This window comes from Mastacembelus armatus, chromosome 14 (assembly GCF_900324485.2).
Source record: "Mastacembelus armatus chromosome 14, fMasArm1.2, whole genome shotgun sequence".
Classification (NCBI taxonomy): domain Eukaryota; kingdom Metazoa; phylum Chordata; class Actinopteri; order Synbranchiformes; family Mastacembelidae; genus Mastacembelus; species Mastacembelus armatus.
In genome coordinates, this window is record NC_046646.1 from 5,316,762 (window position 1) to 5,329,366 (window position 12,605).

General features: G+C 43.2%; 1 protein-coding gene across 3 annotated transcripts in view; it reads left to right on the plus strand.

Moving 5' to 3' along the window:
* prdm15 (PR domain containing 15) overlaps positions 1 to 10,458 on the plus strand; it is an 11,893-nt gene extending 1,435 nt beyond the window's left edge. For all 3 annotated transcript variants that reach the window (XM_026329218.1, XM_026329217.1, XM_026329219.1), the window contains 21 exons: positions 51 to 204; positions 315 to 467; positions 551 to 659; positions 736 to 819; positions 1,043 to 1,273; positions 2,731 to 3,003; positions 3,142 to 3,236; positions 3,328 to 3,415; positions 3,514 to 3,681; positions 4,603 to 4,697; positions 4,794 to 4,925; positions 5,410 to 5,550; positions 5,858 to 6,021; positions 6,387 to 6,466; positions 6,813 to 6,932; positions 7,050 to 7,181; positions 7,305 to 7,388; positions 7,685 to 7,860; positions 7,958 to 8,038; positions 8,558 to 8,779; positions 9,507 to 10,458. In XM_026329218.1, coding sequence (XP_026185003.1) covers positions 51 to 204; positions 315 to 467; positions 551 to 659; positions 736 to 819; positions 1,043 to 1,273; positions 2,731 to 3,003; positions 3,142 to 3,236; positions 3,328 to 3,415; positions 3,514 to 3,681; positions 4,603 to 4,697; positions 4,794 to 4,925; positions 5,410 to 5,550; positions 5,858 to 6,021; positions 6,387 to 6,466; positions 6,813 to 6,932; positions 7,050 to 7,181; positions 7,305 to 7,388; positions 7,685 to 7,860; positions 7,958 to 8,038; positions 8,558 to 8,779; positions 9,507 to 9,983 — 3,259 coding nt within the window. In that variant the 3' untranslated portion in view covers positions 9,984 to 10,458. The remainder of the gene's footprint in view (positions 1 to 50; positions 205 to 314; positions 468 to 550; positions 660 to 735; positions 820 to 1,042; positions 1,274 to 2,730; positions 3,004 to 3,141; positions 3,237 to 3,327; positions 3,416 to 3,513; positions 3,682 to 4,602; positions 4,698 to 4,793; positions 4,926 to 5,409; positions 5,551 to 5,857; positions 6,022 to 6,386; positions 6,467 to 6,812; positions 6,933 to 7,049; positions 7,182 to 7,304; positions 7,389 to 7,684; positions 7,861 to 7,957; positions 8,039 to 8,557; positions 8,780 to 9,506) is intronic.
* Positions 10,459 to 12,605: the final 2,147 nt, after the last annotated feature.

Below are 12,605 nucleotides of genomic sequence, written 5' to 3' on the forward strand. Positions count from 1 at the left end.
GATTTTTGCGTTGTTTCCTAACATACCATGCTGCTCTCATGCTGGATCAGGTCGTCTCTACCAAACAGCCTAGAGATCAGGGAGGTTTCTGACGGGGAGGAGGGAGTATTCGTCCTGCACCGGCTGGTCAAGAGAACCCGGTTTGGACCCTTTGAGGCTAAGAGGGTCTCCCATGTAAAGAAGGAAGGAGCATTTCCTCTGAAGGTGCAGATAGATGAATCCTGACATATATAATGGCTGATCTGTTTCAAATAAACAAATATGATGTTTTTACTGTATTTTAACTTCCTTCCCTCTTAATCCACCGTGTGTAGATCTTCCAGAAGAACGGCATGGTGGTGTGTTTTGACTCAAGCAGTGAAGAAGACTGCAACTGGATGATGCTGGTACGACCGGCGACCGACTACAAGCACCAGAATCTGACAGCTTACCAGCAGGATGACGAGGTGTACTTCAACACCTCCCAGGTACCTGCATCCATCCTAAACCTGAGCCTTCCAATAGCAAACCGGTGTGGTTTTCATGTTTGCACCTGCTGTTTGTTTCCCAGGATGTCCTTCCAGGAACAGAGCTGAGGGTCTGGTACGGAGCTTTCTATGCCAAGAAGATGGAGAAGCCCATGCTGAAGCCTCCACTTCAGCCACCTCCATCGATACCGGGTAGATGACGTTACAGGGACAGAAATCATGGGGACAGTTGGAGTTATGCCTTATACTTCTTTACTCTTCTTCTCAGATGTGACGTCTTCGTCTGCTAAAACAGAAACCTCAAAGAAACCTGGAGCTCACATACATTCAGTGACTGAAGAAGACAGTGCAGGTAAGCAAAACATCCTTCACTCCAGTCAAAGCAACGTTGAAATATTTAGGGTCATGAATGTGATTTTCAGTTCTCCGTTGCATCAGATTGTGGTTTTCAGTGTTTTCTCTATAGCGTGTCAGACAAGAGTGGAAGTCACACTGTTCTCCTCTTCGAAACATCCATAAACAGAGGAAATACTGTGTCACACTCTAAATCCCCCGTTTCCTTCTGTGGATCACAGGGAACATTCTGAGTCATCTGGATGAGGTGAAGACTGTGACGTTGCTTCCCGTCGGCCTGCTCCTGCCCCAAGAGAAGAACCTGGTCGGCCCTGAGGAAGAAGTGGAGGAGGAGGAGGAGGAGGGTGGTGGCCCTCCTGCACCTCAGCTGGCCCCTAAGACAGGGCAGAGCCGAGGGAGAAGAGCCAAGGCACGCAAGCCTGGAACCACAGCTGCTGCAAGCAAAAGTAAAGGTGAGAAAAAAAACACGGTATAAAAAAAGTCTATCCTGAAACACTTGGAACAGTTTAGAAAGTAGTTTTATGGATATACTTTAGACCGAAGGGAAAAGGCTTGAAATCACCCTGAGGTGGCTGAACAGTTGTGAAGACTCTAAAACAATAAACATCAGGATTTGTGTCAATGCATGAAAGAGTAAGCACTCACTGCTGTGGCTGCAGGCACACAGACAAAGCTTTGCCTTTTCTTCTTGTTGCCTTGCTCTCATAACACCGTCACCGTACATGTTGTGTGTCACATCAGACTGTGGCTGTACATTTAGCTGAGTTTGTTTAATTCCAGGTAAATGTTGAAATCACTGATGGACTGGTGACCTGTCCAGGGTGTACCCCTGCCTTTCACCCAAAGAGAGCTGGGATAGGCTCCAGCAGATCCCTGTGACCCTGGTTAGGAATAAGCGGGTATAGATGATGGATGGATGGATGTTGCAAATCACTGACTGAGTGGCAGGAGATGGTCCAGGTTTATGAACATATAGTTGAAGTCTAAGCTGATTAACAAATATTAGCACAGTAACACAGTTTGGTCTAATGTTTACCATGCTCACCATGGTAAACATTAGACCTGCTAAACATCAACATGTTGCCATTGTCACATTTAGCATATTATTATTAATATTTGCTCAGCTGAATGCACTCCTGTGCATAAATACCGTCTCACTAAGCTGCTAGCGTGACTGTCTTGTTACTAAAGTTTGATATACAGTACTGTGCAGAAGTTTTAGGCTCTTTGTCTCACAACACCATCAGGTGTCTGATTGATCCCAGGTTCATTGTCCAGGATGACAATGAACCTGGGACAATGATGTGGATTATACTGTACATAAGTACATTTTAAAGATTCATTGAGACTAAAAACAAATCTCCTGCAGAAGAATTGTAGCAAGTATAAAGCAAGATGTAATCTGGACTGTGCCACTAGTGGAAGGTTTGGGCCTCCAGGTGAGTTTTAGGTTTGGATGTAACACCTGTCTGATGTCAACAGGGAGTTTGTTTCAGAGGAATGGGGTTGAATAAAAAAAAACCCTGCAGCGTCTTGACCTGTTTTGAACTCTGGGGAGACTGTGAGCAGAGAGCACAGGATGGAATAAAAGGTAAAGAAGAAAAGGAAAAAAAACAGAGTTGTAACTGTGATAGGTGAATGTTTTTACTGTGCTGATCAACAGAGAGCATAGAGTTAAATGTAACAAGAACCTCCTTTGGTTGTCAGATTGAGAAATCACGTAATAGGCGAGAATTACCTAATATCAAGCACGTCGGGCTGGGCCAGTGATCAGTATCTCACTTTGATCTGAATTGAGGAGCAGGCAAGCCTCTATTTGTCTAATGTGAGATCCATCACCCTACTTTACCAGCCAATGCTGCATTTCCTGTAGTTTTGTTTTTGACAGTGGATTCCTTCATGTGTGCAGATGTCAAGCCCTTGATCGAGACCTCAGGGCCAGTAGCTTCAGAGGCAGCGGCAACAGCAGCAGCAGCAGCAGCAGCAGCAGCAGCACCACCACCACCACCACCACCAGCAGCAGCAGCAGCAGCAGCAGCAGCAGCAGCAGAGAGAGTGCCACACTGTGGGACTGTCCTGAAGAGACACAAAGCCAGAGAGCACAAGAAGGTTTACCGCTGCTCTCTCTGCAACAAGGTCTTCCAGAACAGCAGCAACCTCAACAGACACATCCGGTCTCACGGTACATTTAAAAAGTTAATATTTCCCTTCTTGAATCTTGAATTCTTCCTCTGTTTCCAAAAAAAATACACATTCAAATATAAGTTCAATCTAGAATGAGTGGATGCACAATATTAAAGCATTGTATGTATCCTCCCAGGCGATAAGCTGTTCAAGTGCGATGAATGTGACAAGTTGTTCAGCCGTAAGGAGAGTCTGAAGCAGCACATCTCGTACAAGCACAGCAAGAATGTGGTGGGTAACACTGGAGCTGCTATATCTTTTTACTCCCTCCGCTGGTTAATGTGTCTTTTTCTTCTTTTTATGCTCACCCAACACCCAACAGCCTGACCAAGAGTACAAATATAAATGCAACACGTGTGAGAAATCCTTTCGCCTGGAAAATGCCTTAAAGTTCCACAACTGTCGGACAGGTAGGGTAGTCTGAATGTTTTTCTGCTGTTTGTAATTTGTCTGATCACGTTCCTGTCACAGCTCACACTGTTGGACTTTATTCATTCCATGGCTTCAGATGACAAGACGTTCCAGTGCGATATCTGCTCGCGGTTCTTCTCCACCAACAGCAACCTGTCCAAGCACAAGAAGAAGCATGGTGAGAAGCTCTATTCCTGTGAAATCTGCAACAAGATGTTCTATCGCAAAGATGTGATGCAGGAGCACCACAGGAGGCACGGCGTGGGTGAGTCGTGCAAGAGCAGTGCCAAAGGATTTATTAGGGTTTTTTAGATTTTGCGTTATCAATAAGGGCAGTGTAGGATAAATATGTTGTTTTGTGTCAAGTATTCACTTCATGTTTAGTGGCAGTCATGTTCTATGATTGCATGAATCCCAATCATCAGTTTTAGTCAGTTATACTGTATCTTACACTGTAAACGGTTGGATTGTATAATAACTGATGTGACACAGTGTTGGCAGAACTCTAATGCATCTCTGTAATAAGAAATAAAACGCCACTTTTGCCCAGAATAAATTGTAAAAGCAACACACAGGATTGATGAACTCTGGTAACCTGTCTCCTGCATAAACAGGCAGTTATCATGTAATGGTCCATCCTGGTGTGTGTATGTGTGTGTGGGGTTACTTTGTAGCAGCCTGGTGTCAGTTGCATGTGACTCAATAAAGGTAAACACAATGAAGGGCTGTGAGTGATGGTGCCCTGCTGGGACGCTTCTCAAATGTGAGGCTGTGGTTTTATTGTTATGCCTTCAGGGATAGAGTGAACTGAAGGAGAAACTTCTCAAAGAGTCCACAGCATCTGTGGGAAATCAGCGCTGATTGATTTATCAGTGTAAATGCATCTCCTGTTTGGAGCATGGTTAATAAAAATATGTATTTACATTTTAAGAATTGACCCATCATTGCTGACAATTTCCTGCAAATGTTTAGTTCACTTGTTGATGAGTGGCATTGTCCTAGAAACGAACGCGGTTCTCACCACCGAGCATCTCACACAAGTTTATAAAACACAGACCTGTAAGACCTGTAAGACCTGTAAGACCTGTAAGACCTGTAAGACCTGCATTCATTAACCTTTCATTGCATGTCATTATATTTCTTCTTCTGAGCTCTTAATCTCTAAAACCGAATTGCATCTGGACAGGACCAAAGCACATGAAGCGAGAGGAGTTGGAGGCCAATGGAGAAGAAGGGACCAAGTACAGGAAGGAGCCTTCACCCTGTCCCATTTGTGGCAAGGTGAGCTCTGCTACAATGACTGGGCAGTGGGTTGAATAACTGCACATAAATCCCACAGGAGAAAACAAAAAAAATCAACTGTGTTTGTGTGCATAGGTGTTCTCCTGCAGGAGTAACATGAACAAGCATCTGTTGACTCACGGTGATAAGAAGTACACCTGTGAAATCTGCGGCCGCAGGTTCTTCCGCGTGGATGTCCTTAGAGACCACATTCATGTCCACTTCAAGGTGAGAAGGACTGGCAACAAGCTCAGCTGTAGGCTTAGTCAACACTGAACACAATTTTACTAGTTACACTTAGCTTGTGTTGTTCTGTTCAGCATGTTATCATCAGAGCTTCCTATGTCAATCAGTGTCTGATGCTGTCTGACCACCTCTCAGTATCAGCTCCTGTCAGTTATTCCCGTGTGTTGCACCTTGCACATACCTGGTCTGTCCTAACAGAAATAGCACTTATATAAGGCATTTAGTTTTTTTGTATTAACCAGGGGACTATAACACAGGTGTGGGGGTGAATCAGGTGCTAGCGGTTCATGTTTTCACGTTATTGCACTCATTTTAAAGACAAAAAAGTAAAACCGGCCATAATGCACCGTGTTAGATGAAGAAGTAGCAGCTCCTTGGGTAATACATGTTTCGTGAGGGTTCGACTCCTCCCTGGGTCTCCTCTGTCACTGGGTTGCATCATTTGGATGAATTGTTTCTGTTTCAGGACATAGCCCTGATGGATGAGCAGGAGAGGGAAGGCTTCATCAAGAAGATCGGCATCTCATCAGGCAACAGTGATGAAACAGATGATGATGAAGAGGAAGATGATCCTGAGCACCACAAATACAACTGCAAGAAATGTCAAGTAAGCTGATATAAAGATACCCTTCATATTGTTTATTATACACCTCCTGGTGTAATAATAACCACAGAGAGTTGGTTTAGTTGAAGTACATCTCAGAATGTAAAAGTATTGTCTTTCCCCACTTAGTGTTGCAGTTCACAAATACATTCAAGGCTGTTCAAGCATGAAAACTAAAAGGATCTCCGACACACACAGCTCAGAGCAGAGTAATATAAACTTCAGATGCATCAGGGGGTGCACATAGCTTTGTTTTCACTAACAATGGCTTACAAATACACAAAGGTCCCACTCATTGCTGTGTTTGTAGCTGTCGTTTGCAAAGGGGAAAGAGTACCTGAATCACATCATGGCGCAGCACAAGGAAAGAGGCTACGGTTGTGGGATCTGCAACCGCCGCTTCGCACTGAAAGCCACATACAATGCTCATCTGGTCATCCACAGGGAGCAGCTGCCCGACCCTGCAGTGCAGAAGTAAGACTGCACCCCTCAAAACATGTTCCACATGTTTCACATTTGTGGTTATGCTTGTTGTGTTTGTGCAGCCTTGTTCAGTCAAGGCCGAGATCCTAAAGGATGAAGACAGGAATGTCTGCTGGTGTCTGTTGGGTACTGATACAAAATATTACACAAATTTTTTTGGTGCTGGAGCTACAGAAAGAAAGATTTGTTAGAGAATGAATTTTAATAGAACTACAAAAAATATCCGGAATGTGTTTCTCTCGTGTGTACATTAAGTTTAAGATTATTAAGAATCAGGGTGTATTTCAGAAGTGTCCCTAAAAGGAAACAGAAATAAGAAATGAACCAGCTACAACATCTGCTCATCTGTCCTGAAGGTACATCCATCCATGTGAGGTTTGTGGCCGAATCTTCAATAGCATCGGTAACCTGGAAAGACACAAGATCATTCACACTGGTAAGCAACAGTCTGTGTATTAGATTCTGAGCCGTTTAATGTTTAGGTTTCCTGAGGATAGATATTTAGACAAGGTCAAGGCAGTGTCATGTGTTGCTTCTACCACTGTTATACGACAGAATGCTCTGAAACATCACAATACCCTCCATCATCCCTGTCAACCATTTTGCTTAAACATTTTTTTTACTTGTTATACTTAAAAAAAACCTCCAAACAAGGGGAGATCTGAGGTTGGAGTGAGCAAAAGGAAGATATGGCCATTAAAAATGTTGACGTATAGTGTGTAGCAAAAGAGCTATATACAGATTTACCAGGATATTTGGTGTTATTTATGTTATTTGATCAGGTGTGAAGAGCCACAGCTGTGATAAGTGTGGCAAATCCTTTGCAAGGAAAGACATGCTGAAGGAGCACCTCAGGGTTCACGACAACATCCGAGACTTCCTGTGCGCAGAGTGCGGGAAAGGTCGGGTTCTCAGCGCAGCATCATACACCTCGTGACTTGTTTTTCCACACTGTGTAAATGACACAATGGTCATGACGTTCGGGTCACTGCCATGTTGAGGAAATGTTTTCTCTGCAGGCATGAAGACCAAACATGCTCTGCGGCACCACATGAAGCTGCACAAGGGCATCAAAGAGTACGAATGCAAGGAGTGTAACCGCAAGTTCGCCCAGAAGGTCAACATGCTGAAACATTACAAGAGACACACAGGTGAGTCACAGTGTACCTTACACAGTCACAGAAGGTGTCACAAAATAAAAACAACAATGTTCACTATCAGAGGTCATCATGTTGCTGTTTGACCCAGTGTGTCTGTGTTGCGTTTGCCTGCAGGTATAAAGGACTTCATGTGTGAGCTGTGTGGAAAGACTTTCAGCGAGAGGACGACTCTAGAGACACACAAGCTCATCCACACAGGCAAGTGTCTCATGTCGCACCATGTGCACCAGCAAGCCAAACACAGCAGCCTGTAATTTGCTTCTTTTTTTTTTTTAAGAGCCACGAAAGTGGAGCAGAAGGCAAATATGGAGAGTGATTTATAGCACCATTTGATTTAAATAACCAAACCACCTCTCACAAATTAGAGGACACATTTCTTATAAAACTCGGGAAGTTGAAGGGTGGAGGATGGGTTGTTTGGGAGTGTGCAGATTGTTTACATCAGTGCACTTAAAAACGCTGGACTGATACTGCTTCCCTTGTTCTCACTGCAGTGGGTAAGACATGGACATGTGCAACGTGCGATAAAAAATACCTGACAGAGTACATGCTGCAGAAACATGTCCACCTGACCCATGAGAAGGTGGAGGCCCAGTCGTGTCACCTCTGCGGGACCAAGGTGTCCACGCGCGCATCCATGAACCGACACCTGAGACGCAAACACCCTGAAGTGAGTTGACCGTCCTGTTTTCCCACTTGGGCCAGTATCTTTTGTCACACCCTAGAGGTAGACTTGTCACTGTGACTTTTCTCCTTTATGCCTCCAGGCAGTGTCTGTGAGAATTGATGAGTTTGATGATCTTCAAGAAACCTCAACAATCAATGATTCTTCTATCAGCATTGTGCAGGTTAGACTAAAATTCTGGATTAGCTTAATGATGCCGCACAGAGCAGTGAAACACACTGGTGTGGGACAGGGTCTGTGGCTGTGTAACAACAACAGCTTCCACAATCACAAGGAAGAAAAGCAGACCCTTTTCCATAGCCATGAGTCTTGTTTGTGTTTGACGGGCCAAATAGCTTTTCAGATCAGAATTTACATATCTACATATGTATCACTGAGTCGGATGCTTGTGCCTGGTGATAAGTTATGTCGTGATCATTATGCTCTTAATTTCCTTGCGGTTCACTTTTACACACTAAATATAGAACTGTCTCAGTGTTCTTGTTTGTTCACAGTATGAGCTGTGAACAGGCACTTACTACAGTGTTAACTGTCTGTCATGACATTACTGAGGCAGTTTTTTGTGCTGTGTTCATCATGAGACACGTGTTTGTATTTGTGGAAAGACAAATAAAATCTAAATTTGAATTGTACCCATTCACTAATGATATGTTATCATGCAATGTCCCACCTCCTGCCTCAGCCCACCCTGACCATGGAAAAAGATGGCATGTCTCAGGAGAGGCCCAGTCGACCATCTCGCCATCCCAAAAAGAAGCAGAGAGTTCCGACTGAGCCGGAGCTCTCTGAGCCCGATGAGTATGTTGACTTCACCGAGCCGAGGCACGAACCTATGACAGAATTCAACGCCGTCATTGTCGGTGACGAGACCGAGACTAGCTCCGCTGTGCAGAGCATCCAACAGGTACATATGTAGACCTTCACAAAAGTTGCTGCTTTTTCTGTACTACAACATATAGAGACCACAAGAAATGGAGGCTTGATACAAGGCTTTAAAAACAAGGGAAATATGAGCTATTTATCTTGCTGAAGAGTAACATTCCCACAGAGAAGCTGCCCACACATTTCTGATGTAAAGCAGAATAAAGAGGAATAAATAGAAGCAATGATGATATACATTTGTAGTAAAATAATAATAAAAAGAATTTCCTCTCAACTGATCATTCGGTAACATGTTATCAATTTTCTAACTATAAAAACCCTCCCTCTAAATGGATAATACTGAAGTATAACCTGTTACTCTAATATAATAACAGATAATGTCACATGGTATGTGATAGTAATAGTATGACCCTTGCAGTGTATTACAGTGTTTTAGACCAATAGTTCATTCATTATAGTATCCAGCAGTTATTGTAGTATCACTGTAACTGTAAACAGATGCAGGTTGTAGAGTAGTTCTCCTTTTTTACTTAAAACGAAAGCCATAAAAGCAATCTGCAGTCATCTGTAGTTAGATATTACAAACCAAAATGCACTGATGTTTTTTTGAAAAGTACTGAGGCTTTAATGTCACATACTACATTACACTTATATAGCATTTATATTTGATACTCATGATTTGACATAGTCAGCTGAGGAGTAGCTCTACTCATTGCAGATCTGTGATTGACCTGCTGCTGCCGTTTCAGGTGGTGGTCCTTGCTGACCCCAGCGCTCCATCAGCCTCCTCCCACGCCCCTGCCCAGTTCACCAGCCTTCAGCCTGTAGCTGTAGGCCACCTGACTGCCAGTGACAGGCCCCTCACGCTGGACAATTCCATCCTCACCGTCACCTTCGATACCGTCAGCGGCTCCGCCATGGTCCACAACCGCCCTGCCGAGCTCGTCCCAGAGACGGTGGGGCCTGGAGGTGCAGCGCCACAGTCAGTTGCCCACTTCATCAACCTCACTACTCTAGTCAACCCCATGGGCCACCAGCTGGAGGCCCCAACTCTGGCCTGGCGGCCAGTACCGGCAGCTGAGGATAGCCAGGTCACCCCCGTGGTGGAGGGTGCCCAGGGAGAGTGTCAGGAGGCCCAGGGCCAAGAGCCAGGCAGAACTGGCCAGAACCAGCCTCCCACTCCACAGCAGCAGAGCAGCTCTGCACAACAGATGTTCAGCTACTGAAGAGACTGGAGGTGCAGGTCACCTCACACTCACATCATCGCATTGTAGAGGAGGTTTCATGAACTGTACAAAGCTTTGATCACTCTCACCCAGATGCCTCTCCAGCCCTATTGAAGTGAATCAAATGGAAATGATTTTGTTTGTTTGTTTATTCTGAAAAAACAAAGTGGCTGTTAATAATTAACATATGGTACATTCAGCCAAAACCAGTGATACTCCTCTTAAAGATTTACATTTCAAACCAAAGCAACATGTTGAATATTCAAATGCCTTACCACTCTGAAACACATGCATGTTTTCAAGATATATCAGCTGCTTGGAAAATAAAACATGTCGGACAGGTTCGGTGAAAACACTTCTTCCAGATTGTGTGACAAGGTATGGTGGCATTTTCCTAAAAATGACCCACTGATAAAATGTTATTTTTGAATGGTGTAAACAGTAATTATTGTGGAAATGTCTGGGAAACATACTGGAAGCCTTTTTTGTACTGTTATTTTTAAATAAAATACCTCTTTACAGTGTTTGGCATTTGTATTTGTCTTCATATAAATTCAGCTGTGTGGTTATAACTAACGAACAGTTCCCCAGCAGCAAGGTTCACAAAAACCGATTCATTTTTCCCTGCCAAAAAGAGGCGTAAATGATCTATCTTTGCATACACATTGGTGAAAATACTAATAGACACACATTACATCAGTCAAACATCTCAATGTGTTTCACTCACAGGGTAAAGCATTTTTTGCCTCAGTCTCCAAGCGTCCTCAACAAATTTTGCAACAACAAAAGATTCATATTCAAAAAGCAGCTCAAAACATCACTATGTGTAACAAAAACAAATCTGGCTTTTTCAAAGAAACTTTTATCAAACATACAGTTTTTAAAGTCAAAATACAGAGAACAGTAATATAAAAAATTATTTAAAAAATTATACCATACTTTTTATCAATAGCAGATTTGATCATATTTCCATATGTCCCTAGTTTTTAGAATTTGAAATTGGCTGTACGCATATATTCTCATAAATATGTCTTTGATGCTGTTTGAGGCCTCAAGTCTTATCACAGAGCTCAATGAGTGAATGTATATAAAACCTCCAATAGATGGCGATAAAAATCGCATCATCTTACACAAAGTGGGTAAATTTAATAATAGGATTACTTTTGAAAATTAACAATTCATATTTTCTTTCCTAAATAAAGAAGAATAAAATCATTTCAACAAAACAAGATTTTCAACATTAAGGATAAAGATCCTCCACTCAGAGAACATTCTCAGCACTTCCTGAAATCACTAACACAGCAGTGCAAGCACACCATAAGGCTTCTACATTTATTGCACATCAGCAGCTGCATTCTCGTCATAGCTAGTGTGCCAGTGCACTTCAAAGAGCTGAATGATGGGAAGAGCAAAATGCAGCAGAAAGGGTTTGCAGCACTATAAACAACCTGCCAGCACATACCTGAGCTGCCATCAGCTATGTTCTCACAAGCTGAGATGTACTCTATGACGTTCTCAGAGCTCACTGCCACAGATTTGAAATGGATCGCTTGTTTATAACATCTCATGATAAACGTACCTCACACTGATTGATGCATACATAAGTGTTTTAGAAAAGCTCATTTAAATTTCAAAGTAAAGAAGCCATTTTTCACAGAGCAGAGCAAGGTGGACAGTCCTGATTTATTTCTGGTTTTTAATCAAAGCAGATGAAAAGAGCTGACATCATTAACACACCAATACAAACTCCTCTTTCATTCTAATGATGCAATGCCGCCCCAGAGAGCACATTTACACTTTACACAGGGTGCTCTCATTCACACTGCCTACCCATTTTAACCCTTTAAGGGCTGATTATGTTAATGCCTCGGTGTGAGTGCAGAGCAGCAGCCTCTGGGGACAAACACCCCGATCACTGCTGCAGTGCCAATAGCTAGCAGCCTGGTTCCTCACAGTCTGCCTAATGTCTCAGCAGCCTCCCTGATGACATATTTATACTTTGCTTTTAAACCTTGTTCAGCCAGTTTCCTAATTCAATCTGGAAGGCAGGGTGGAGGAGGGTGATATCATGAGATCACATGTTATGCTGCTAAAGCAGAGGTAAACAGAGAGGTGGGGCTGCCAGGTGCTGATGACCAGGAAGCAAATAACCATAAATGATTATGTTTGTAGTGCTGTATTAAACAGCAGTTTAGCCTCTTTTGTGCCTGTACTCAGGGCAGGTGGAGCAGATATGTTAGAGCATCACAGTTTGCATTACTGAAAAAGAGGTGGTTACTGTGTATTTTCTTTGTGAGTAAGTAGGAGGACCTGCAGAAAGTATTAACTTTGCCCAAGGTTACCAAGGTTCTTGCAGCATCTTGTTTCTTTTATTTGGCCTCTTACTGTTGAAGTTCATAAGAGGTTTCAGATACTACATTGGTGCGAACCTATCCATCTGATGACTTACATACAGAGTTAATGCAGCTGTATATCTTTCTTTCCTTCTTTTCCTCTCAGCTGCTCCCTTCAGGAGTCGCCACAGCGAATCATCTGCCTCCATTCAACCCTATCCTGTGTATCCTCCTCACCCACACCAACTATCCTCATGTCCTCCTTCACTACATCCAAGAACCTCCTCTT